The sequence below is a fragment of the Macadamia integrifolia genome, chromosome 8, assembly GCF_013358625.1.
Source record: "Macadamia integrifolia cultivar HAES 741 chromosome 8, SCU_Mint_v3, whole genome shotgun sequence".
Taxonomy (NCBI): Eukaryota; Viridiplantae; Streptophyta; class Magnoliopsida; order Proteales; family Proteaceae; genus Macadamia; species Macadamia integrifolia.
Window position 1 is genome coordinate 8,784,043 of NC_056564.1, and position 25,514 is coordinate 8,809,556.

At 37.4% G+C, this 25,514-nt stretch overlaps 1 protein-coding gene across 4 annotated transcripts in view; it reads right to left on the reverse strand.

The window, feature by feature from the left end:
* Positions 1-19: 19 nt before the first annotated feature.
* Positions 20-25,514, reverse strand: part of LOC122086021 — a 30,474-nt gene continuing 4,979 nt past the window's right edge. For 2 of the 4 annotated variants that reach the window (XM_042654691.1, XM_042654693.1), the window contains exons 5-11: positions 13,951-14,195; positions 7,308-7,394; positions 7,121-7,220; positions 3,697-3,880; positions 3,424-3,538; positions 470-530; positions 20-368 (exon numbers count right to left, since the gene is read on the reverse strand). In XM_042654691.1, the coding sequence (XP_042510625.1) occupies positions 225-368; positions 470-530; positions 3,424-3,538; positions 3,697-3,880; positions 7,121-7,220; positions 7,308-7,394; positions 13,951-14,195 (936 nt within the window). In that variant the 3' untranslated portion in view covers positions 20-224. Of the gene's footprint in view, positions 369-469; positions 531-3,423; positions 3,539-3,696; positions 3,881-7,120; positions 7,221-7,307; positions 7,395-9,474; positions 9,792-13,950; positions 14,196-25,514 lie in introns of those variants that run through there. The other 2 variants (XR_006142311.1, XR_006142312.1) reach the window with 2 other exon arrangements.

Genomic DNA, 25,514 nt, shown 5'->3' on the forward strand with positions numbered 1-25,514 from the left:
CCCCCCCCCCCCCCCCCCCCGGGGGTCTCAACAGAATACTGCACAATCCTGGCCCATACTTATCAACAAATAAACTGTCAGTAATTTGAGACATCCGACACCACACCCCCATTTTTCCCTACTTCCCTAAACTGATACTCTTCAGCTAATTGCACTGGTTAGAGCTCAGAAAGGGCAACAGCCACCAATTGTTTGTGTCTGTAAGAAAGAATGGCTCCCTCTGGCTAAATCTTCCTCCGTGTATAATATTTGAGGCAGCTACCATGAAGGCCTCCATCTTCTTTTCTTTCAGTGAATTTATTTACCGAGCACCCACCACTGGTCTCACCATGGCTCTGGTTAGATTCAGGATTAATAGATTCTGTAATCTGCTTTATGCATTGAAAGGTTAGTATCTTTAAGAGTAAGTACCAAGACATGCTACCTATGATAAAATAGTGGATGATTCAGAATTGGTAAAATAAATTACCAAAGGGATAGGAGCTGTCTCGATCAAGACACGCTCATTGTTGCCATTGCCTGCAACAACACTGGAAAGACCACCACTGGTCAGAAGCAGAAACATTATAGCAATTTTTATCATGTCTATCAACACTGGAATAGATAAAACACCCAGCAAGTATGATCCACCAGGGCATTGTGGTTAACTTTGATAAAAGTGTAGGAAAGGACCTTCCCCGCACTACTTGTACTAGAAACAGGACTCAAATACCAACAACGAAAAGAGAATAAGAAACACAAAAAATGATGCTTTTTTTCCTGACATCTAATATGAAATAAAATAATTTAAAAGAACCAAAGCAAAATTCAAGAGGCCTTTGGAGATTTCACCCAGAAAACTGAGCTTAGTATTATCCAATAAAGTAATGCATGTAGCATGAATCACCTTGCTTCACTGGTGAACTGCTCATTCATTCGCAAGTCTGACACAAATAACACAGCAGATCAATCAGCCAGGCAAGGGATTGGCAGACCAATCGTCTGTTCTCTTCCGTACTTGTTCCTTCTGTTTTTATGTTTCAGTAGGCTTCGCAAGCCAGTTTGGGGCTCTGTACTTTTCTTACTCAAAAAAGATGTTACATATCGAAAGAAAAAAAAATGCAACTGAGTATCAAGACTGCAGGTCAAGTTCTTCAATGGTGAGGGGAGATTCGAGCTCAGCAGTGAATGGATGCAGGTGAATCTAATGAGGACCTTGGAAACTTCGCAATTTTCTGATCATGCTCATTCATGGCTTGCATGATGAATATCTCATCCAAGTGAAAGCTTAGAGCAAGCAATCAGATGAATTAGAAAAAATCTGGACCCACGAAGCTTCAGTATATGTTCAGCCTTACTGACTGGCACCTGAATGGTCTTCACTAGGTTACCTTAACGGCCTGGATAAATTGGTTTTTATTGCAATGTTTCTTTGAACTAATAATTTTGGTACGAATTGACCTGTGACAACTGCTCCCCCCCCCCTAAACGCTAAAATGGAGATCAGAAGATGCACCTCAGAGAAGATCAAAGCACTATACAGGCCTTTGAACAAATAATAAATCTGGTCCAACGAGACCTAATCTCAGAAATATCAGGATACAGTGAAACTGCAATTGAGCATTCTGTAAGAAGGGAGATAGATGGTGCAGTTGGAGAAAGAATGCTGAACACTAATGAATGAATGTGGACTGCAATCTAATTTAATTGGAAATGAAAATGAATTAATGATGAAAAACATTGGTAGACAAAAAGTGAGAAAAACAGCTCAAATCCACCCGATCAATTCTAATAAATTTGCTGGTTCTGCAGTCAAATATTAGGATGATGTGCCAAATTGAGTTCAGCAGAGAGGGGAATGGAAAAAGAAATGAGCCGATGGATTATAGTTGGTTGCTGGAAAGCTGTAGATCTGAGAGCAAGAGCAACCCAGTGCACAAGGCTCCTGCTACAGCAGGGCCTGGACAGAGCCTTATCCTCTGCTTCACAGAAGAGGCTGTTTACAAGTTTTGAACATGTGACCAACAGTTCTGATAATTGAGGAGTAATAGTAAAGAGATGGATCAAACAGTATGAATACGCCTAATCAATCGAGAAAATCTTCCTGCGATGAATCCACAAAGCTCAGAGCTCACTGTTGCTAGGCTGAACAAACAGTTCTGAGAATTGCATTAGATAGCTAATGACCCCAGACTAGCCCAACTCCTATTGGGAATAGTAACCTAACTTGAAACCTGAAAAAGAAACAAAAAAGACAGTCTTTCTCGATTGACAAGACCAAATGAACTCGAACTTTAAATCCTATTGGAAGTTGGTGTACTTGCAAATAAAAAATATATTAGATACTAAAACAAATTCTACTGCAACTAGCACTGAACACAGAACACCAAATTCTGAAAAGCTCAAAAACGTGGCCCCAAGCCTATGGGCGGCAGCACACAACTTGCGCGGTGGCTGTTAAGCACCTTTTCTTGCATCTAAGCTGACAGTATGCATATAGCAGCCACAGATCCAAGCTGGACCAAGCAATGTGTCCCACCACTCAGTGAAAACTGTTCCCCAGAATTATTTATCTTTTTTCCTTTTTATACTTTCCCCCAAACAAATTTGATGAATAAAACAGCAGCCCTACTGTCATCTGATCCAATTTCTCTCTGATGTATAAATTTAAACCATAAAGAGTTGAGACCATGATCAAATACTAACAGAATGCAACTGAATTTAGTGACAGTCAAATACCCCACTTAATCTCCACTCATGCATCACTCTTAACAGATTGAGAGTTGAGACCATGATCATCTAGTATTTGGTTCATTTGCATTGTATGAGCAATATTATTTTTTTCAAAAGATTCATTTTACAAATTTGAACTCACTGCAGTAAGGTAGGGGAGGAAAGGTGGGGGGAGCACTACCATCATCATGCCAATACCACTCAGATGGATAAACCTATATGGTGGATATTAATGGGGCACCAATGAAATCATATGTATGTGAGAATCTATTAGACCCACAGATTTTGGCCATGATCTCCTAACATCTGGATCATTGCATTGTATGATTAACATCCTTTTAAAGATGACTCTTCATAAAAAATTGAACCCACTGCAGTCTAGAACTTTGAATCCAGAGTTGTTTCACATTGTGCCAAAGGTGCAGTATGCTGTTGTGATTCATGTGAATCCCTCAGCAGGTGTTGACACATCAGATATGCAGCAGAAGCAGAGATTGGATGCTGCTTGCCTGCATAGCATTAGTCAGGCACACCGAATATTTCCCAAAATCTATTTATGCCAGATCATTACAAGATATGCCTTATAAGCTCTTGGATGAAGATATTCCCACTCAAAACGAACCCCCCCCCCCCCAAAAAAAAAAAAAAGGTGTTATCACTTACAATCTTTGAGAAAGAAAGAAGCTAAAAAATGAGAGAAGTGGGACATACTCCTGCTTTTGCTCCACGTTATCTGCTGGAATTGCTCCAGGAACAATGCCGTACTTATCAACTTTGATGCTCTCATCACTTTGGCTGAGCTTTCTGCCAAGTTTATTTTGGTCCCCTGTTAAGCAGGCAGAAACAAAATGACTGTCCATCTGATAGTTGAAGAAGAATGGTGGTTGTGTTTCAAGAATACTTTTTTTTTTTTTTTCCTTTTTCTTTCTTTTTCATTGTTTTTTTTTGTTTTGGGGGGGGGGGGGGGGGGGCTTGGGGGATTACCTGTTGATGTAGCTAATAGTTTTTGGCACATTGACGTGTCCGGGAAATCCAGGAAAATGTACTCCAAGAACTTCAATCTCTCTGAATCCGCCATCTTGGAGAAACCAAAGGAAGCTGTCCATGCATGCAACACTTGAGGAACAGCTGGCAAAAGAAGCCTCTCAACTCCTAATTCCATGAGTTTCTGAAGAACAACAAAGGAATAACATTGTAATCATGAAGTCTACACCACCAAGTCCATACATTTGTGTACTCACTTAAACGATGGCATAGAGATACAACACCATCCCAACTACCCAATTGGGTCAGCTTATAGCATTGTTAAGTCCAATCCAAACATCCAAGCAAAAGTTTGGATTATATGAAGCATCCAAAACACATGGTCTTTCAAAATGAAAAAGTGACCTGTACACAAGTTTATGAAATTTGACTGGGTCAAATTTTATCTGCTTCCCTCGGGGAGGGGGTATATTGAAATGTGTTCTTGAACCATTGAACATGAGCGACGCATAGCACACAGATAGGGATAGGCTATATGATGCAGTTCGAGGGAACAAGAAGCTAGCCGCAAACTATTCCACTGGACTGGATCAAAAAATGGACCGATATGTTTAATTTTGAGAGTGCAATAGGTGAATTTTCCAAGCCCAAATTTAAGGCCTATATAGGATAATTGTTAGTTTCTATTTTAGCAAGTTGTATACTTTATTTTAAATTTTAATAGTGTTTCCAGAAGGCTGAACATGTGTCCAACTTTCCAGCCCCTAGTTCCTATATTGTTCGAGTTCTAGAATTGTTTCTATTTTGAATAAAGACTTAAATTGTAAGTGAATCTTCCAACCATATGTTAAAGTATATGGTCCTGTAATAGGATTCAGATCTTTGAACAAGATCTGAGTACTAAATCTCAAAGATAACAGATAAAGGAGGAGTACTGCAAGAACAAATAAAAAATCAAATTACCAACGACGCGGGAGTGATTAGCTCCAAGGATTAATAGAGTGTACCTCTATAGAGTGGGAATAATGCCACAAAAAGCCAATCTGATCTGCTGGCCAGATCAAAAGTAATTGCAGAAACTTGAAGGCTGAAATTAAGTCCAAAAACAGAGTACCTAAATTCTATATGAAGATCAGCAACTGAGGAAGATCAACTGGGAGAGATTGGCTGCAACCGGAGATCCAATGTCAAGCAGGGGAATATAAATAACTTACTCCAATAGAAGATGAAGACGATAGCCTGATGAGAATCAAACCAGGTCCCAAAAAAAATAAAAAATTTCCAGATTCTGCCACAAGTCTGGAAAGTTGTGCTCAATGATTTCAATATATTCTAATGGTGCCAATCCTCCATGAACAACAATGATAGATAATATGGCCCTTAGTTTATCATCATGCTAAAAGGAAACTAGGATCTGAATTACCAATAAAGCGGCATAAGGTTCCTGCAACCAAAGAACTGAAGAACAAAAGGACTCAAAACCAGAATCGGTGGAGAGCGTTATTGGAGCTCTGATACCATGTAGCTTGAAGAACTCTGTAACTACAAACCAGTACCAAGAGGTAAAGAAAGAGAGAGAAGAACAGTGCAGCAAGTGAGCTTGTGTATTGTTCTGTCTCTGACTCTTACTTTATTAGATTACCAAAAAAAATAAAAATAAATAAAAATAAAAAAAGGAAAACAGAATTACAACGTAATAAGGACCCCTTAGACTAATACAAAACTACTTAGGATAACACACACAGAATCTAACTAATTAGACCACTCACACGATAGGGACAGACCCCCTATCATGAGAACTTCCTACTACTACCGCCAAGGATTAAAGTATCGGTGTCGGTCGCCGTATCGGTCGAACAAAATTAAAATATATAACGGAGGCTATCGTATCGTATCGGAGATACGCACATAAATGGATATGAAACATCTTCTTAAACACTTTTGCATAAAAATTTTGTTATAAAAAGCTATTGATAACATGTATTATGCATAAACACTAAATTGAGGGTATCGCACTAAGAATTCAAGGTTTATAGTTATCCCATAAATGTAAAATCCTTGTTCCCAACCTTGATTTCCACTTTAGTTAGAGAGAAATATGGTTGGCAGCAACTTTGGAACAAAAACCCCTTAAAAATCGTGTTTTCTGAAAAAATACCCATCTTGGCCATTATATGACCATAGCATACTGTATCGGTACATACCGATACTCATCGATACGTACCGATACTCACCGATACATACTGATCGATACATACCGATACTCACCAATACGTACTGATACTCATCGATACGTGCCGATCGATACATACAAATACTCACCGATACGTACCGATACATACCGAAACGTATATTTCACCTCGATTTTATATTTTTCATCGAGTATCAGTACGTATCAATAGTGTATTGGTGCATATCAATATGTATCGTAGGATATATATCGATACGAAAGGATTTTAAAAATTCCATGTATCGTATCGGTGTGTATCGTATCGGTCGGCTAAATTTAAGATACGTATTGGAAGGTATCATATCGGTATCGGAGATACTTTAACCATGACTACCGCAAGCACATAGAGACCAAATCAAAGGGTCCAATAGGGTTCCAAGATTCCTATAGGACCATAAACTTTAACACCATACATAGGTCTTTCCTATTTAAGAGTAGGGGATCACACTACCCCAACGATTTTAAGAAAAAATTTAGCCTCGAACATGTGAGTTCTGTGAGAGACAGAGCATCGCCCTGTGGAATTCACTACTATACTGTGGGATGCAGTAGGGAAACCATGGTGGATGCCAAGGCTGGAGTTGGTGGGATTCCTTCTCCACAGATAGGTGAGTCTTAACATAATTCTTTCTGTTTTCTTCTTCTTTCAAGTTTCAGATCAAGTAATAGTGCTGGTTTTAGCAAATTATTCCTTCCATCGAATTTAAGTTCTGAAGGGCATTCGCTAATTGATTCCTATGTGATATTACAACATGTTCTCCATCCTTGCTTTCTATTTTTTCTACAAGTTACTAAATCTAATTTACTTTCCATTTATGTCCTCCTTAGTTACCAAATATCATGCTTTTCGATGCTACAAACAAATGAGGCTTAGGACCAGTGGACAAAATTAGAAATGGGTATTACACACGCAATACATTATGGTCCTTGCTGCAATGGTGCTGTTGATCACCCATCATTGACTTACAACATGTCTAGTAGCAGGGTTTGGACCAATCATAAATCATAAGAGGAAATTATGGGACTACTACTGCACTCAATCTTGATCAAAATCAAGGAGAGAAGAAATATAAATCACTGAATTCAATACATATTAAATTTCTGATTACTGAGCTTCTTTCTCCATTGTGATTGTTGTGAATGTAGTTAGCAGGCCGATTAGATGCTATAACAGCTAGTAATTAATTATACTACCTTCTCGAGTTCATTCAAAAGGAGACGACACATCCCAAGTCGACGGTACTGGACACGGGTACCAATGAGGGGTACTTCTGCCACCTTTTCACCATAGACCCTAAAGAGAAAAATAATGTTTTAGATTAACATAATGCAATAAGAACATAAAGAAAGTTCTAACCCACTATGATTAGTGAATGCAGACCTAAAAGTAGCCGCAGAAATAACTTCGTCCTTCCTTCCTAAAAGCACAGTATAGAATCCACGAAAATTCAGCCGGTTCAGCTCCGACCTGCAAATGTGTAAACATCAAATACTAGGAACATAGGCAACGGTGTTCAATACACTGATGAGGAGATGAAAAAAAAAAACTATACTATTACAATTAGAAATCACATAGTATTGAGATAAGAGTGGACCAAGTCCATGGAACTAACTAGAGAGGTTTTAGTTGAGAGAGAGAGAGAGAGAAAGGTCCAATAACTCTTTACAACACATTGAGTGGAGTTCCTTTCTGTTTCTTTTTTTTCACTCAAAGGTTTATAAAGGCTTGCCAGTCTCCATGTCAGCTTCTTCTTCTTTTTCTCTTCTTTCTTTTAGAAGGGGTGATGTGGGAAGGTTAATGGCCCTGCAGGTAATTGAACAGTCTTCTTTTCTTTTTTTTCTTTTTTTTTCTTTTGGGAGGGTAATGCAGCCAGGTTAATAGGCCTGCAGGTAATGGGACCAACAGGAAGGAGAACTTTCAAGAAGCCGGTCAGCTAATCAGGATTGGGCATAAACCAAATCGTGGAGCCTGATTAGATTCCTATTGAATCCTTTCTTTTTAAATATAGAATAGAAATTTCCCACTCAACTGGTCAAGTGCGAGAGCTAAGGTTACCAATACCACCCAGAGATCAATTTTAGACAATCAATTGATTCCCAAAACAGAACTTTCTTAATTTACCAAACAGATCAGATATTAAGGCTTAGATTCAAGAATCGAATACAGAAAAGCACTGTGCTCAGAATGATTTAATCAATTTGATCTGATAGGAAAAAATTAATTGCGATGAAAACCAGAACTAGAATAAGAAAAAATATTGAAATCTCTTCAGAATCGCTTGTTGAATCCCCAATAACTGCAATGATATACAGGAAAATTTTGAAATAAATAATTTGAAGAGAATAGAAAGTTCTGTTCGCCATGACCTGATGAACATCACAGCCATTCTGCAGAGAATCTTTGCCTTGACCACTAAACCAAATTTCATTCCTTAATCCAAATAAACAGTGGGTTACATCTCTTTTACCAAAAGGACACCTAATCAACCTAAACTAAGACTCCTTTAAGACATTCTGACTACTCTAACCTTTCCTTTCAAGAAACCAAATCAAAAAGGCAATTAAGCACCACAAGTCTAATTTAACAGAACTTCTTTCTTTAAATTGTCCATCCCAGTCTACAACTTAATCGAATTAAGCTTCCTTCTTGGGCTTCACGACTTGGGCATAAATATAAATTACAAGAAATCTCAAAAACTTCATTCTTTGATGTTTTGCACTTCAAATGAGCTTGGAAGTTCACACATATCACGAGATTCATTCAGCTTCTTGAACCAGATTTAATTGTTCTTCCAGATGGAATTTTTGAGAAGCTAATGAGATGGTTGATGATTTGGCTAAGGGATCATCTTCCTGGAATCTGTTTTGGGAGTTTTTCCATTGAGGCATTGGCTGCCGTAATGAATGGATCTTTTTTGTTGTCGTATATTAGTTCAGAACTAATTTACCACTTTTTGCAGGCTTCTTATGCCACTCCTTATGCTATTCTAATAAATTGCTACTTCTCAAGAAAAAAGATCACTACAAAGATAAGAGCAATTTTCAGTTTGGATTACTCTTGAATCATTATGCAAGCCACCACCCTCTTGAACCTCATTGATTGCTACCCAAAGGTCACAATTGAGACATTTTATATCCATAACATAAAATCAAAACAATTATGTTGGATACAAATACTGAGATGTAAAATCCTCCTAGCCCCAATAGACCTCCAGTTGTATTAAAATTCATTGGTATATTGATGCCGATCTGGGTTCCAAAAATAAGACTTGGATCGCTTATGGGCCCACAATTAACAACTAAACCAGCTTTCAAATAAATGGTGGCAGTCTTGTAAATTCAGGAACACTTAAGCACTTAAAAGAGAGGAAAATAGATAATATGGTCAAACTGGAATAGAAAAGTAGAAGAGGAGAGATATTCTGGAATTACCAAAGTTAAGGGTAATATTAGAACACAGGTTTAGAAAGGAAGGGTTTCACTGTAAATATAATTAATTACGACACATAAGAATAAAAGGTCATCTTCTTCCTTCTCACGCTACTAACCAGATAGCAGAAACCTTGCTGGTTTCAGTTGATGGAACTCACCCAGCAGGCCTTCAATTGATCCAACACTTTGGAAGAGAGATCGAGATTCGAAGCACCCTTGTTTCCAACCACTTTCAGATCAGAAGAAGATGCAACAAATTCCAACACAACCCTGAGACCTGAACATGGCAGAAAACTCAGATCTGAGTTCTGGTTTCAGTTCTGCGGTCCTTCGACTTGCACGAGCTTGGGATGGAGCTTAGGGTTTAGATTGCCCTAACGTAAGAATCAAGCCTACCAAAGTCTCCGCCGCAACAGTTGAGGATGTGAGGGGCCTGGGTTCAGATATGTTAGCTTGCAGACACCGCCCAAAAACAGAGTATGTTCAGGTAAAGAAAGAGACAGCAAGGGGAAGACGATAAGAGAGGGAAAAAAGGGAAGATCAAAGAAGAGAACTTCAGAGAGGGAGAACAAGAGAGTAACAGTTCACAGCAGCCATAGTTTCACCCAAAATATGCTGTCAATCTCATTCAATTCAAATTCTCAGTTGGGAACAATAACTCTAGTTAAAGATTGAAAATAAACCTACTTTCCGATTTGAAACTGAAACAAATATTGCATCTAATATAAATAGAAATAAAATCTCACCCAAATAAGAATACTACCAAACTAAATCCTAACTCTGAAAAAGGAAAGCAAACAAGGAATCAAATCAAAAGATATTTTTCTAAATCCATCGCCCAACTGCATCAGCTCTCCTGGTCTTAAAAGAACTCGACTCCGTCGAGTCGAGTTAGGTTGTGCTCCCAAGATATACCCTTATAAATCTCTAACCGATGAGGTGGCACATATCTCGAAGCAAATGACGGAAACATAATTCCACGAGGGAGAGTAGGTTGACGTGTCACTGGAGCAGGAGTCAGTCGACAATGTGGCACATGGCATTTGTGAGCTCCTATGGCTTCATGGTCTTCTCACAGATTTGGCTGTCCCTACCACCCTTCCTATGAAGCTCTTTTGTGACAGCAAATCTACCATTAGCATTGCTGACAACCCTGTCCAGCATGATCGAACCAAGCATGTGAAGATCGACCGACACTTCATCAAAGAGAAGCTGGATATGGGTCTTTTCACTGTGCCTTTTGTGTTCCCAGTAGTGAATAATTGGCTGATGTATTTACTAAAAGTCTTAGTAAGATGTTTCATCCGATTATCTGCAAGTTGGGCATATGTAATATCTATGCACCAACTTGAGGGGGAATGTTGTAATAATGGGTTTTAAGGAAAGTGTCAGTTGCTAAACGGACCCTAAGGGGTTTAATGCTCTTTGTAATTCTCTAGAATTTTTTCCATTGTTAGAAATAAAGAGGGTTGGTGTTATATTTGACACAAGTTATTACCCCATTTAATATACATAAGAACCACAGGATCGTTTCTAGCAAAGAATATCAATCACAAGGTCTACCTTTTGAAAACAATAAAAATTGTCCTCCTTATACAACAACCGATGCAGATAAGTCACTTAATGGGCTTATTTTATTGGAAATAAACCTTGGGCTGGGTTATGTAAGTGTTGGGCCTTTGATCCTATGGGTTTTCTTTGTAATGGGCCACCTTAATGGTTTTTGTAACAAGCCACTTTAATGGACCTAAAATATGGGAAGAAAGAAAAAACTGTTAGAGACAGCTGGATGAGAATCCCTAGCCTGAGAGAGGCTTTTACCCCCCACCCTTTTTTCCTCCCTTTCTTCTTCTTCTCTATTCAATCAATTCCTATCTGGTGCTGATCTTCTATTCATATGAGCATACATTCAATGGAGATTATATTGCTATGGTTCTTCATTGCTGTTGAGTCACTGATGTACTGCTGGGGGAGTATCTAAAGTCTCTGCATTCAAGGCCCTGCAATCAGGTTTTGCAACTGTTATTGATCTAAAATCCTCTGTCGATTAAGGTTGCTGAGTTGTCTGAATCTCGAATCTATAGGTGATTTCAGTTTTGTTAATCAACTCCTATTTACTGGTACACTCTGTTGATTGGACACCTTACAGATCACTGATTTTACAACTAGCGGTTGCTTTTGGGTTCCAAGGGGACACTCGGAAATGCCACTCGACCCCAGTTTCAGGCTGTTCTGAGACTTTGAATTGCTTCTATTGAAAATCTCTTGTTTCTGCAACTTTGCTATTTCAGATCTGATAATTTTGAAATTAATTTTAATCCAACCCTTGGATTCAAGTAATACTTTGGGTTTAGTGTTCAGCTACTGAAAAGGAGATTTCAGTCAAAGTTTCTTCCAGATTTGATTCATAGATTGGGAGTAATTAGATTTTCTTTATTTTCAGGTTTCACTTTCAGATTTTAGTAGTTTTTTTCAAATTACTTTTAATCTGGCTATCGAAACTCTCCTATCTTTTGAAGGACACCTATTCTCATTGTTTGTGATCGATTATTGAAGTTTGACCTTCATCTGAGATGGTTGACATTTTGGATTGACTTTTTAAGATTTTGGGCTGTTTTATTTGGATCCTGCTGCAAGATTGGGTCTAGTAATTGTACAGGTCTGGTCTTGCATTAACAACTCAGCCTAATCCCAACTAAATGGGGTCAGATACATGGATCCTTACTCTCCAATATCTCTATTCAAAAAAAAAAAAATCATCTCTGTTCTAGGTCATACTTGATACAAGGCCTAAGCTATGGATTTCTTTCCTCACCATTTCTCCTAGAGTCATTTTAGGTCTAACCCTAGCTCTTTTAGCTCCTTCAATCTGAATCAAATCACTCCTTTGTATTGAAGCATCCAAAGGCCTCTGTTGATCATGGCCATGCCACCTCAAACTACTTTCTTGAAGATTCTCATGTATTGGAGCTACTCCCAAATCAGCTTTAATAGGATCATTCCTCACTATATCCTCCCTAGTTTTGCCACACATCCATCTCAACATCCTCATCTCAGCTACACTGAGTTTATCTATATGATGCTTCTTAACTGCCTAACATTTCGCACCATACATCATGACTAGACGTATGAATGTCGTATAAAATTTCCTTATAAGCTTTAATCGAATCCGCCAATCACACAACACTCTGGATGCACCTCTCCTTATGAATACTCCAAATCATCAAACAACAAAAGGAGAATAAATATAAAGGTCTTTGAAAATTGTTACCAGGATGCCTGTGAGAGCATCAGAGTTCAACTTGGACAAAAGATGTCAAAATTTAGATACCAAAAAAAAAAAAAAACAAAGATTGTGATGACTAAGGAGAAATATAGGTTTTTTCAAATATTTTCTAAACCATACTATGACAATATGACTTACTTTTATTCTTTTAGCAACTATCATATAAGGAAAGGAAATAAACATAAACATGATAAGCCCGAAGTCTAACATATTTTATCAATTTTCTTTTATAAAGGAGAAATTTTCAAAAACCAAGGTTGAAACTATATCTTTAATTGTAAACCTTGGATTGTTAATTTTTGGGTTTAAAATAAATTTTAGTCAGCTTTCACTTTGGTCCAGGAGCCCTCTTATAGTTTTATACCTCCTAAATGTTTATGAGAGAAGCATGAAAAGATGGAGCACCAACGGGAACATCAAAGCAGGTACAACCCCACCCTACCAAAAAAAGAAAGAAAGAAAAGAAACCTCCCCTTTCTTCTTTCAACATTCCCCACTACAATAGTCCTCCATCTTCGTCTCCTACTCTTCTGTCCTCCTTGCTCCTCCATGTCCCCTTCTCTAGCATTCCTACTAACTGAATCTGGTAATAAAGGCAGAAAAAAAGAAAAAGTACTATATTGTATATAAGAACCAAAGATGATCTACGAGAAAACCAGATCACAAAATACAGAATCAACACTGAAAACCAATAAAACCGTATATCCTTCCGAATATTCCAAGACAAACAATAAAAGAAGGATAAATATAGATCACAGAAAAAGAGACCATATAATGCACATGATTAAGATCATTTACATGTAACTTCAAACTTGTCCACTAAGCTTAAAATCTATATAAGTCATGCATCATGTATCACAAAACAGAACATCACTATCACGAATATGATGACCAGTCAAACACTACCATCACAATAGAAAACATAAAAGTTTTTAACTGCCAACGAAAAATAGAACCCCAATCACATTGGCTATTGTGATAATACACCCCACCTTAAAAGCTAAAATATTTTAGCCATGAATTCACAACTCAAACCATTGCTAACTCCTCTTTTGGTAAGTTTCTAAGGCAAAAGATTTAAGAATTGAGTCACAAAATTCCTGACTTTCCTGCATCAGTTCTGCAGTTCAAATCATTCAAGAAGAAATTGGAAGAACAGTTAGAACTGAAGGGTGTGCGAGATGTAACTTGCACAATATTCTAAATTATGTAACAGGGAGGCAAAGGACAACAAATGTACCATTCACAAGATAGAAGGGTAGAAAAGTTGAGAAAATAACCAACAAGGAAAAAAAGGTCATCTCACCCTTTACAGAAAATAACATCTTCAAAAAGATCTCTCTTGCTGTGACTTTCTTTAATAGGCTCGAAACACTCATGCATTACAGCTAGTGCCACATTGAGCTTGCTGTGACACTCTATCATTGCCTCCTCATCGGATGCATTAAGACTACAACTATCATCCTTAGTGGCTTTCAGAAGTGTCCAAGTTAAGTTATCCATGCCCAAAGAAACTGATTTTCCTAACAGCTTATGAAGACCCACAAATATCTGCAAAACCAAACTGCAATATTAGAACTTCCATCTTCAGTAACTACCATAAGAAAATGACAATAATGTATAGAACTGAATGTGTTCCAGGATCTCACAATGTACTATACAAACAAGACTTAGTACCAATAAGCTACAGAAGCACATGAGTTGCGCTTCAGCCTAGCATTTGCTAAATTTTGAACAGGCCAGCTAAAGGCCTGCTCTGATATTGTTCAGATTCACCTGAACTACATCAGAGGCCAGCCTATGAACAGCTGCAACAAAGTATAAATTGATATTATCCACTGTACAGCCATAATAAGTGGAATGGAAAAACAGGATTACAAAGGCCAACCACAATCAATAGGGATGAATAAGTCCGGTTGTGTTGAGTTGAGACACAGCCACATTTTGCATGCTTTAAAAAATTTTGCATTCAATTATTCAATAATATTGCTGGTATGGTACTGGATATACCCTACTATAATAAACTACAACAGAGCCAAATAATGAAATTTGTAAGCTGCCCATGGAACCATTTCATTTTCTTAGCTCTCATATTTAATATAGATATTACCCACGATAGAGCTCTTGGTAGAAACTCAATAAACGTAGTTACACCTAAAGCGGAGTAAAACAAGAAGTTTTTTGCAATTGTTACAGCAGTCTCTTTTGGGGTTTTGACCTATGTGACACACATAAGGTGTCTTTCAGGATTGAAGTTTATGTCACTGGATAGATTTTAAGAAGTGTACATGTGGGATGTGGCTAAAACAATATACTGCAATTAGCCAGAACAGGCTCTTAGCAACTCAATAAGGTTATCACAAACCTTACATGGAGCAAAACACCTAGGAGTTTTGATACTGTTACGGCAGGTTCTTCTGGGATTTTGATCTGTTGGGACCATGTACAGTGTTCCTTTGGGTTAAATTTTAATTCACTATATGGAGTTCAATGTCTATATGCGGTCAAAAACACTTCATTACAGATCCAGCACACCGGGAGATATGTTCAAAGTGGTTGTGTTGCAGTGGCAGCATTGTAATTACTCCCTCTGTTCCTTAAAGACTGTCCACTGGGCTGTTCCAATATGTTAGACCATTTCAAGAAACCCATCATCACACTGATGCAAGCTTGGAGTCCATATTGAAAATGAGGACAAATTTAGAAAATAATTTAGTGTGTGGAAGTTGGAGTATCAATAATGATTGATTCCTTCATTTTATTAAATTATTTTTTTCTAATTGGAAAATATTTGGGGAATAGAAAAGTATAACTGGGTTTATGGATCTGATGCAGAATTAAGGCTGAACCGGGTTGACCTGTCTGGTAATCTCGACCGAGACGAACTGGGTCCGGTTGGATTTTTGGGAACGGTAGCATATTTTAGGATTTAATTTATTTAGGAAATATTGAGTTATTCTAATTGGGAAGATATGTAATCTTTCATTTTGGGTTATCTTGTGGTAGCTATTAGACAAGTAGAAATTTCCAGTTTTAGTTTTATTGTGTTTCTATTCTAATAGTCTAAGATTTAGGAATTAATTAGGAGTTGCTATTCCAGTTTTAGATTTTAGTAGGAAGTTTCAATTTCAGAGTTTATTATATAAGGGCATGTAACCCAACTTGTTAAGGATGTTTTGAAAATAGATTTCATGAACTGTTTTGGTGCCCCGGTAGGTGCAAAATAAGGACGTGTGACCTTCTTCTTCCCCCCCTTGTGCGATTTTCTCTCTCTCTCTCCCCTTCTTCTTAAACTTCTTTTCTCTTCTTCTTCTTCTTCTTTTTCTTCTTCTTCTTCCTCTTTCTCTCACATGCTCCATTCCTGAGTGCCCTAACAGTAAGAACGCATTGGCTTGTACAGCCACATGAATTCAACAAAGAAAGAAGATTTCAGTGTGAATTCACAGGCTCTATATGAAAGTGGATCGTCAAACCTTAGGCAGACTTCTATGTATTTTCTTCTCTTCTACCACCTATTTTCCCCCCATAGTATTACAGCAGCTTCTCCAAACTCACGATCAGCTCTTTCAACTGTTAAATCTCCACCAAATCATCATCAGTTTGATAGCATAGCTTGCTACCAACAACCTTAACCTTCATCCACCCATCAAATGACCCTCAGACTGTTTTCCAATACTTTCTATTTTCAATCACCTAAAAGAACCCATTCCATCAAACGTCATCATAGTCCTACTTTCCACGAACCTTTGACCCATCAAAAGCCTGACAAACCTTACTAAGAAGCCAACTTAAGAGTATAGTTGTCAAACCTCATCAAAATCCTACTGTCCACCAGCATCTGACCCATCAAAAGCCAAGATGTCCACATGCTCAAAGGTTCTATTTTGATGGATATTAAAATCATTTTCTAATATACCGCATATCAAATTTCCCAAATCACCATCAAAACAGGTGATGCAAAATTTTGGCAATTCCAGCAGAATAAATAGTAGGAAACATATCAGAATAGCATGTGGTTCCATCTGGTCCAATTTTGAACCAGTTTTCTGGTTCTTTCTGTCTTGCAAAATTTGGAGTTCTGGTTCTCCTTAAACAACAGAATAGTGGTGTTGTTTTTAGAGTTTTATCTTCTTTATTTTAATGTTATTTAACGTTTGGTGTTATGCTGGATTAGGTATCCATGCAACCAGCCCTGTTTTAAGTTGATTTCCCTTTTTAAGTCAGTTTTCGTTGCATTAGGTCACCTCCAATACTATTGAATATTGATTGGAGGAAATTTTTTTTATTATTATTTTAACTTTTACTTGAATTTTGAATCAGGACAGAACTCGCCATTACAGCCCACAATTGGAGAGTTTTTAGACAATTTAGACTTATGCTTCTCTTCCCTTTCCTGGTCAGTTTTTATACAAATCATGTAAAGGGGCTATTCCCCCAACCATAATTTTTAATGAAGAAGCAGCTTTGCTGCTACTTGGTCCGTGGATTTCAGACTTGTTTTTCTGTGGATTCAGGAGGAGCATCTGTGGATTCAGGTGTGGTGCTTCTGTGGATTCAGTAATATAGTTCTACTGTGGATTCAGTAGGTAAATCAGGTAGATTCCTGATTGGCTATCATTCTCCTGTCTTTCTATCTTCTATTCCTTCAAATTGCATATCAGGTCAGAACTTCTAGTTTCTTGCCCTGCACTTTGAGCAATTTCTAGTTTCAAATTTAGCTTTCACTTGATCTCAGTTTAGCGATTTGATTACTGAAGATCAGACAAAACATCAATTTATAAAATTGTTTATTGAATTCAGAATCTGTTCTATTCTGAGTTTTACAATCGAATTTCAGTGATGCTGATCAAAGCCTGAGAAGAAGAGGACTAAGAATCAACTTCAGGAGGGGGGGGGGAAGTTTTTTTACTGTTCATGTGAACAGTAACCAATATGGGTCCCACTGGCAGCTTGTTATGTGGAGATTGGAGAATAATCAGGGAATATTATGGCCAGTTAATTGGGGAAGTTATTAGTCATCGACCAGCTTTATATGGAGGTGGGACATTTTGAAGATCTCATGGGTCCCATGGCCAAAACGTGGAGAAGAATAAAGAAGATTTGACAGCTTGTATTACTGCTCTTTTTTCGGAAGTTTTCTTCCTTGCGAGGGGGATTTTATTAACTAGAGATTAGTTTCCAATTTTAATCAGATTTGTTTTATGTAATAGGAAGTTTCTAATTTTAGGACTCTCTATATCTTAGTTAATTAGTTTCTAAATTAGGACAAGAGGGACTTTCTTTCCACACAAGAAAAAAGCCCCAGTTGATGTAACCGATTGGCATTATAAATAAAGGAAAGGGCCGATATACAGCCGATGAATTGAGTTTGATAGTAAATTAAAAAATATATATATATGGCTGATGTTGTATTATGTTGTTGTGCTGTGGAATGCAGTTGGGTGAGAGGCCCTAGGTGAGATGCCTAGGAGTGGGTGAGAGGCCTGGGAGAGAGTGAGAGGCTCAATCCAAACCTATCCTTCTATTCCCCTTCTTCTTCTTCTTTCCTCCTCTATTTTTCTGTTTTATTCTTCTGATTTGTTCTTGAATCTGAAATTTATTAAATGTACCAAAGATCATACCTAGGATTGGGTCACTTGTGATTCAATCTTACATAATTGGTATTAGAGTCTACCATGGCTAGCAAAAACAATCTCTACAAGGAAGTAATGAAATTATCAGGCGGCGTGACTGCTCTTGAGAAAAAATTTCAAGCCAATTTCGGTCTCCTCTACCGTCCACCTCTGAAGGATGCTACCATGACAAAAGAACTTTTGAAAAGGGTAGAGCAGGAAATAAATAGTCTTCTGATGGGGACATCAAGGTGTACAGGCGCAAGAAGAAGAAGAAGAAGCAGCCATCTTTGTGGCCGGAAGAATAGAAGGAAGAAGAAGAAAAAAGGAGAAAGAAGGAAGAAGAAGAAAAAAGGAGAAAGAAGGAAAGCTCGATCCAGCCATTCCAACGCTGGATCGAGTCCCTTTCTCTTTCCAGATTTTAGAAGATCTTGTGGGCCCCATTAGTTATTAGTTTAGTAGTTTATTTGTAGTATATTCTTTTCCTTGTTAATCTTTTAATTAATTAGGAAACTACTTTATTAGTTGATTAGTTTTTAGGAAGTCTTTATTTACTAGTCAATTGACTCTTTTTATTTTTAGTAACTAAATTGATATTTATGTAATGGCTTAGGCCACGGTTGAATAATGAATGTTAATTGAAAAAAATCCAAGAACAAACCCCCACCCCTCTCACGGTTCTCTCTCTCTCTCGTTTTTCTCACTTTTCTCTCTCGCCTCTTTCTTCTCTCAGCCTCTCGGCTCTCTCTTCTCTCTTCTCTCTTCTCTCTTCTCTCGCCTCCCTCTCTTTTCTTTTCATTCTTATTTTTCTGCTGCTGTTTTTGTTGCTGCTGATCTCCCCTTTCGATGTTCACTGTTGCTGCTACACACTGCTGCCCTTACCTCACTGCTGCTGCTACACACTGCTGCCCTTACCTCACTGCTGCTGCTCCACACTGCTGCCATTACATCACTACTGCTGCTATACACTGCTGCCGCCACACATTGCTGCCATTACATCACTGCTGCTGCTACCCTCGGCTGCTGCTACTCTCGGTTGTTGTTTACTCTCCATTGGTGCTGATCTCTCTACAATCGGCTGGACTTGTCTTCATCAACTAAAGGTGGACTGCATCTCTTTATTTTGGAGGACCTTGAACTCTTCTTTTCTCCTCAGATCTGAACAGCAGTATGGTAAAACACTAAACTAAACCCTCCCCACTTCCATTAATCCCTATTATATATTGCAGCCCATTGACATTGAAGCCAGCCTTTGCCCTTTGTTTATACCTATTTTTACCGGTTGTTTTAAGTTGTTTCGTCACTGCTATATCTCCAAAGAACCCTTGCTGATTTTCTATTTTAGTTGGTTGCTAGAGGACATTGATTGTTTGCATATCTAATTTGGGTGTCTAGATTGATTTGTGCTGAACCTAACATTCGTATGTCGTTTGTTCCCTTCCCCATGTCCCCACTTGAAACTTAAGTAAGAATTTATGTGTTTTTCCGTCTAGATTATTATTGCTTTTGGCTACTTTGTTTATTAGTCTCGTTTTATCTTGCATGCTTAATCTTGTTTGCTGAGTTTCTTTGGTCCTATCTACCTAAGCCCCTTGAGTTAACCCTACCTAGTTAGTTGATCTTGTAGGAGACCTAGTCACCTAGGAACCCCCTACATCATCTTCCCAAAGAGGTCTATGTTGAAAGTATCAAAGAAGCAACAGTCACATTGACTGTAGACGACCACCAAGAAGAACCCGACGAGATCGACATTGCACCAGAGTCTGAAGAGGAGATCAATAATGTGACCAACGAAATTCCCGTGGATACAATGGTCAATGACAAATCTGATTTTAAACTTGATCACCTCAAGTTCATTATGCCGCCTGAATTTTTTGAAGAACGAGAACCACAACTCCAAGATTTTGTTCCAAACACCTGCGACCAACCAGAGTATTGTTTAGGGCTAAAACTGGATGTGCAACATGCCAAGATTGTCCTTAAGTTATACAAAACTCAAGGTCGAGTATTTTTTAAGATGAGACGAGTTGATGCAAATCAAAGCCTGAGAAGGAGACTGAGAATAAACTTCAGGAAAGGAAAAAAAAAGTTTTTTTACTGTTCATGTGAACAGCACCCCAAGTGAGTAGTAACCAATGTGGAGAGATTGGAGAATAACCAGGGAAGATTATTGCCAGTTAATTGGGGAAGTTATTAGTATTGACCAGCTTTATATGGAGGGGATATTTTGAAGATCTTAGGAAGTTTCCTTCCTTAGGTGGGGGATTTTATTAAGAAGATTTGTTTCCAATTTTAATTAGATTTGCTTTATGTAATAAGAAGTTTCTAATTTTAGGACTCTTTAATTCTTAGTTAATTAGTTTCTAAATTAGGACAAGAGGGACTTTCTTTCTACACGAGAAAGAAGCCACAATTGATGTAACCGATTGGCATTATAAATAAAGAGAAGGGCTTATATACAGCCGATAAATTGAGTTTGAATAAAAAGAAAAAAGAAAAGACAGAGAGAGAGAAGAAGATGTCTATGTTGTTGTGCTGTGGGATGCAGTTGGGTGAGAGGTAATAAGTGGGATGCCTACGGATATGCTTATTATACATGCAAACTAATTGTTTTAATCATTATACACCATAAGAAAGGTATAAATAATTATACCCAACCACTGTAAAAATCTGTCTTGACAACATCTATTTGATTCAGCTCTTCATTGGCAAGTGCAATATCAAACCTACTAATAAGTAATAAGATTAAGCAAGAAGAATTGAAAAGGAAAAATTTATTTGCATATTACATTATTAAAGTAACCCCTAAAGGTCCAAACCAAGCAAGCAATATGTGAGTATAACCAAACTACTAAGTATTAAATCACATATGAAACATATACACATTAACCACACTACTACTCTACTAGTCAAATATTAAACAAACCTAAAGTATATAACCTTTAATAATAAGTACCAAGGATTAAAGTATCGGCATCGGTCGCTGTATCGGTCAACCAAAATTAAGATACATATCGGAGGGTATCGTATCGTATCAGAGATACGCTAAAGATACGCACATAAATGGATAGGAAACACTTTTTTTATACACTTTTGCATAAAAAAATAGTTAAAAAAAAAAGCTATATATAACATGTATTATGTATAAACACTAAATTGAGGGTATCAGACTAAGAATCCAAGGTTTGTAGTTGTCCCATAAATGTAAAATCCTTATTCCCAACCTTGATTTCCACTTTAGCTAGAGAGAAAAAATGGCTGACAGCAGATTTGGAACAAAAACCCCTAAAAAAACCTTCATTATATAACTGTAGCGCACCGTATCGGTATGGTATATATCGGTCGATACATACCAAAACGTACATTTCAACTCAATTTTTTATTTTCCATAGAGTATCGGTATGCATCAGTGCGTATCGTTGTGTATCATATCATATCGGTGTATCAATACGTATCAGTATGTATCGTAGGATACATATCGATACAAAAGGATTTAAAAAATTCCATGTATCATATCAGTAGTATCGTATCGGAAATGGTCAATAAGGTACAATACGTACTAATACTTAAAACCATGATAAGTACTTAGCAACAAACATAATTATATATTATGGATCATTAATCATCCAAAATAATCAAAATCTATGCAGTTTTCCAGTTTAGATGTACTACTTGGCAAAAACAAGCAAGAAAACACCAAAATCCAAAAAGAAATTTTTATTTTTTAAACTTACTTCATCCCATTGCTTTGATGTTTGGTTCCACTTTGACAAGCTTTAGGGCAAATTTTAGTTTGTTTAGTCACTCATCCTAGGCCACTTTTTAGTGTAGATGGGATCTACTTAGGTTTTGGCCAAAAAATCAAAGTAGGAAGAAGTTTTCTTTTTTTAAGAATTGGGATCTTTGGGTTTTAGCAACCTGTGTACCGAGTGCATCTGTGTTGTATCTGTCCGTTCGATACTGTAGCAGTATATATCGGATTGTGTCAGTACCATGTTTCATTGTGTTGAAAATCTTGACCAAAATTTTGGACATTTTGGTGGTTTTGGTGGACCCTGAGACCATAGTTGTCTTGGTGCCAACGCGAACCAAGGCAGTGGAGGGCTATCTAAATGATAAGACGACAAGGTGCCTAAGTCGCCCAAGTGTTATTTTTCATTTTCCCTCTTTACTAACAGTATTTTTATTTTTGAGTATGTTAATATACCTTTATCATCAAAAATCAACATTAAGCCACATCAAGTCATCAAAAATCAACAATAAGCCACATCAAGTCATCAAAAATCTACATTAAATCATCAAAAATTAACATTTAGAGAAATGTTTTTTTATCTCTAATAGGTTTGACTAGTCAAATGATTTTATTTTTAAATGAGAATTTTTGTATTAGGTAAAGCACAAAACCAGCTTTCCAACAAGTCACAGATTACTTAAATCTGAGTCATAATGACAAAATTAAGTTCCGATGAAACTTACTTTAAAATGCGCAAATGCTATTAAAATCGCCTGAATGAAAATAACTTTATGGACATCAAAACAAAAGATTATTTTACTGCACTTTTGATTTTTAGCAATGTTTACCATGATAAGATTTATGAAATTTTCATAATTGAGAAAAAACCCAAGCATTTGAAAGTTGAAAATCGCCCCTATAACAGAAAAAACCAGTTTTCATTCCTAGACTAAAAGGGTCGACTTTTTATCATTTTGGAATTTGATTTTTAAACTATGTTTATTGGATTCAATTAGAGGGTTATTTTCCTATTTATGAATAATATCTTAAGTAAATGAAATAAAAAAATATAAAAACAATTACCTAATGATATTTGACATAAATAAGTGTTGCGTTCCAGTAAGGCGATAGTGCAATAAGGCAACAGTCACCCAGACCCCAACTAAGCCACCTGGACGCCTAGGCAATGCCTTGACAACTACACCTGAGACGAAACCTAGTATTTAGGAAATTTCTGCCCAAATTTCTAGCAATAGCCTCCCCTAAAAAAAAAAAAAACCTGGTCTCGATTAGGTTTCTGAAATTTTGACCTAAATTTTGTTTCCGACCCGAGATTCAAAACCTTGGTCAGTAATGTATCGGTACTATCTAGAATTTTTTTTGTATCAATAATATATCATATCGATATAGACAATCTTGATACGTATTGAACAAATACATCCAGTACATATCAATACATGATGGCATGAGATGAGTCGATAAATTTGGCACGTGGCCTATCAAGAGGATGCCCTATAGATATTCAACCATCTGATAGATCAAATCACCCCTCCACATGGCAGAAACATCTGACTATTAAGGGAAATTTCCATCACGAGCAGTGGACGAAACCTTTTGTCCACTTTATCTTTAGTTGACAGTTAATGATAAAAAAAATTTTAGTATCTTCAAAATTTCAAGGCCACATTGCAAGCTGCAATAACGTCTCTTTTTTTAGGGAAGATGGTAGAAGCAAGTTGTGAAGAAATTGATTTTACAATGATTAAATTAAGTTTCTGGCCTTTGTAGATAAATTTATATCTCCAAAAGGATGATGAAAAGAAACATATAATAGTTAACAGTAAACTGCTCCAGGCAACTATTGAAAAGACTAGCATGGTTGAAAAGAATAAAAATATGATATTTACAACGCTAAGAGGCATAGCATTTTTAAGAGTTTCTATTCAACTATTAGAAAACAAACAAAGGATATAAAGAATCTGTGACCTCAATAAATCTATATATATATATATATATATTATCCGCTCTGCCAACCCAACTCGGGAAGAAGAAATTTTCTTCAACCATGGTGAAGAGAATCAAGGGCCATCATTCTTTCTCTTATCGTATGAAATCCACCTCTGCCCTTAGAGTCCCATCTGATGGCAATAAAATCAAGAAATCTCTTCACATGGATGAAGAAAAAATCTATCCAATCAAAAATGTAGGGTTCGATTTTTACATTTGGTCCTAATTTATGAGTTAAAGGTAATAGCTTAGAGTGTGCTGCCCAAACTTTGGGTAGGTTGGGCAAGGTAGAGTTATGGGGAGTTGGGAAAAGTTGTAAACAGTCAAGAACAACCTGATGAACGAATTAGTCCCAAATATAACCCCCCTACAAACCCATAAAATGAATTTGTCCTAAGCATAACCTAAGTGATGTAGATTCACACCCATGGACTGATCCAAATCCATTTGGGTATCTAGACAGAGTTGAACCGGATCCAATTTGGGTCTTTGACTAGTAGGATCTTTTAGGATTTCATCTCTATTTTCATGCAGTCTTTTTATTTGGTAGCTTAAGTAGGAGATAGTTATTAGGATTTAGTTACCAATGAATTTGAGTTTCCAAATTAGAGTAGGTTTCATTTTAATGTTGGTTTTCTTTTACTATTTAAATGCATGTAATTGTTCAATTAGAAGAGAGGTTGAAGAATAGAAGAATTAGTTAAATTTAGTGTTTGAGTGCCTGCGAGCAGTGTGCGATTCTTCCCCCCCCCCCTTCTTGTGTGAATCTTCTCTCTCTCCTGCAACTACGAGTTCATCTAAGGGATTCTTCTTTACCCCCACCGGCCTTCCATCAACTTGGTATCAGAGTCGAAGGATCCAATTTCTTCTTCCACTCAACCTCCCTTCTTATTCCCCCTGAGTTCTCTAATCGCAATAGAGAGAGCAACTCAACTCCTCCCTACCTTCAACCAAACCCCCTCCACCCTCTTTCTTTCCCTGCTGTAACAACAAAGACCAAAAAGAAAAAAAAAATCACATTCTCCTTGGTTTCCTACCGAAACCCAATCCCACCCTGTAACTATCAATCGAACCCTTCCCCTTCTTCTAGGGTTCCATCAGCAGCAAAAGAGAAAGAAAAAAGAATTCCATTCCCCTTTCGTAACCCCTTCAATAGAACCCTACACTCCCTTCGTCTCTGCCCCACTAAAACCCCTGCTGCCTTTCATTTTTTCCTTCTTTGCCTCATTCAAAACCCCTCCCTGCTAGAGTTCAAGTAACCCAAAAAAAAAAAAAAGGGGGCAGAAGAAGAAGACGAGAAGATGAGATGAGAAGAGATCGAGAGGCAAGGACAAAAGAAAAATGAAGAGGAAGAAAGCATACCTGGTTTCAAAGCTCCCACCATCGAAGTCACAAGGCTCCTTTCCTCCTTGTATCACAGCACCACGATCTCCCAACTTTGCTGGTTTCTCTGGTTTGACTCCAAGTAGGAGACGGTAGTCACAGTACCACCCCACCCCACCCCCGATCCTCCCTTTT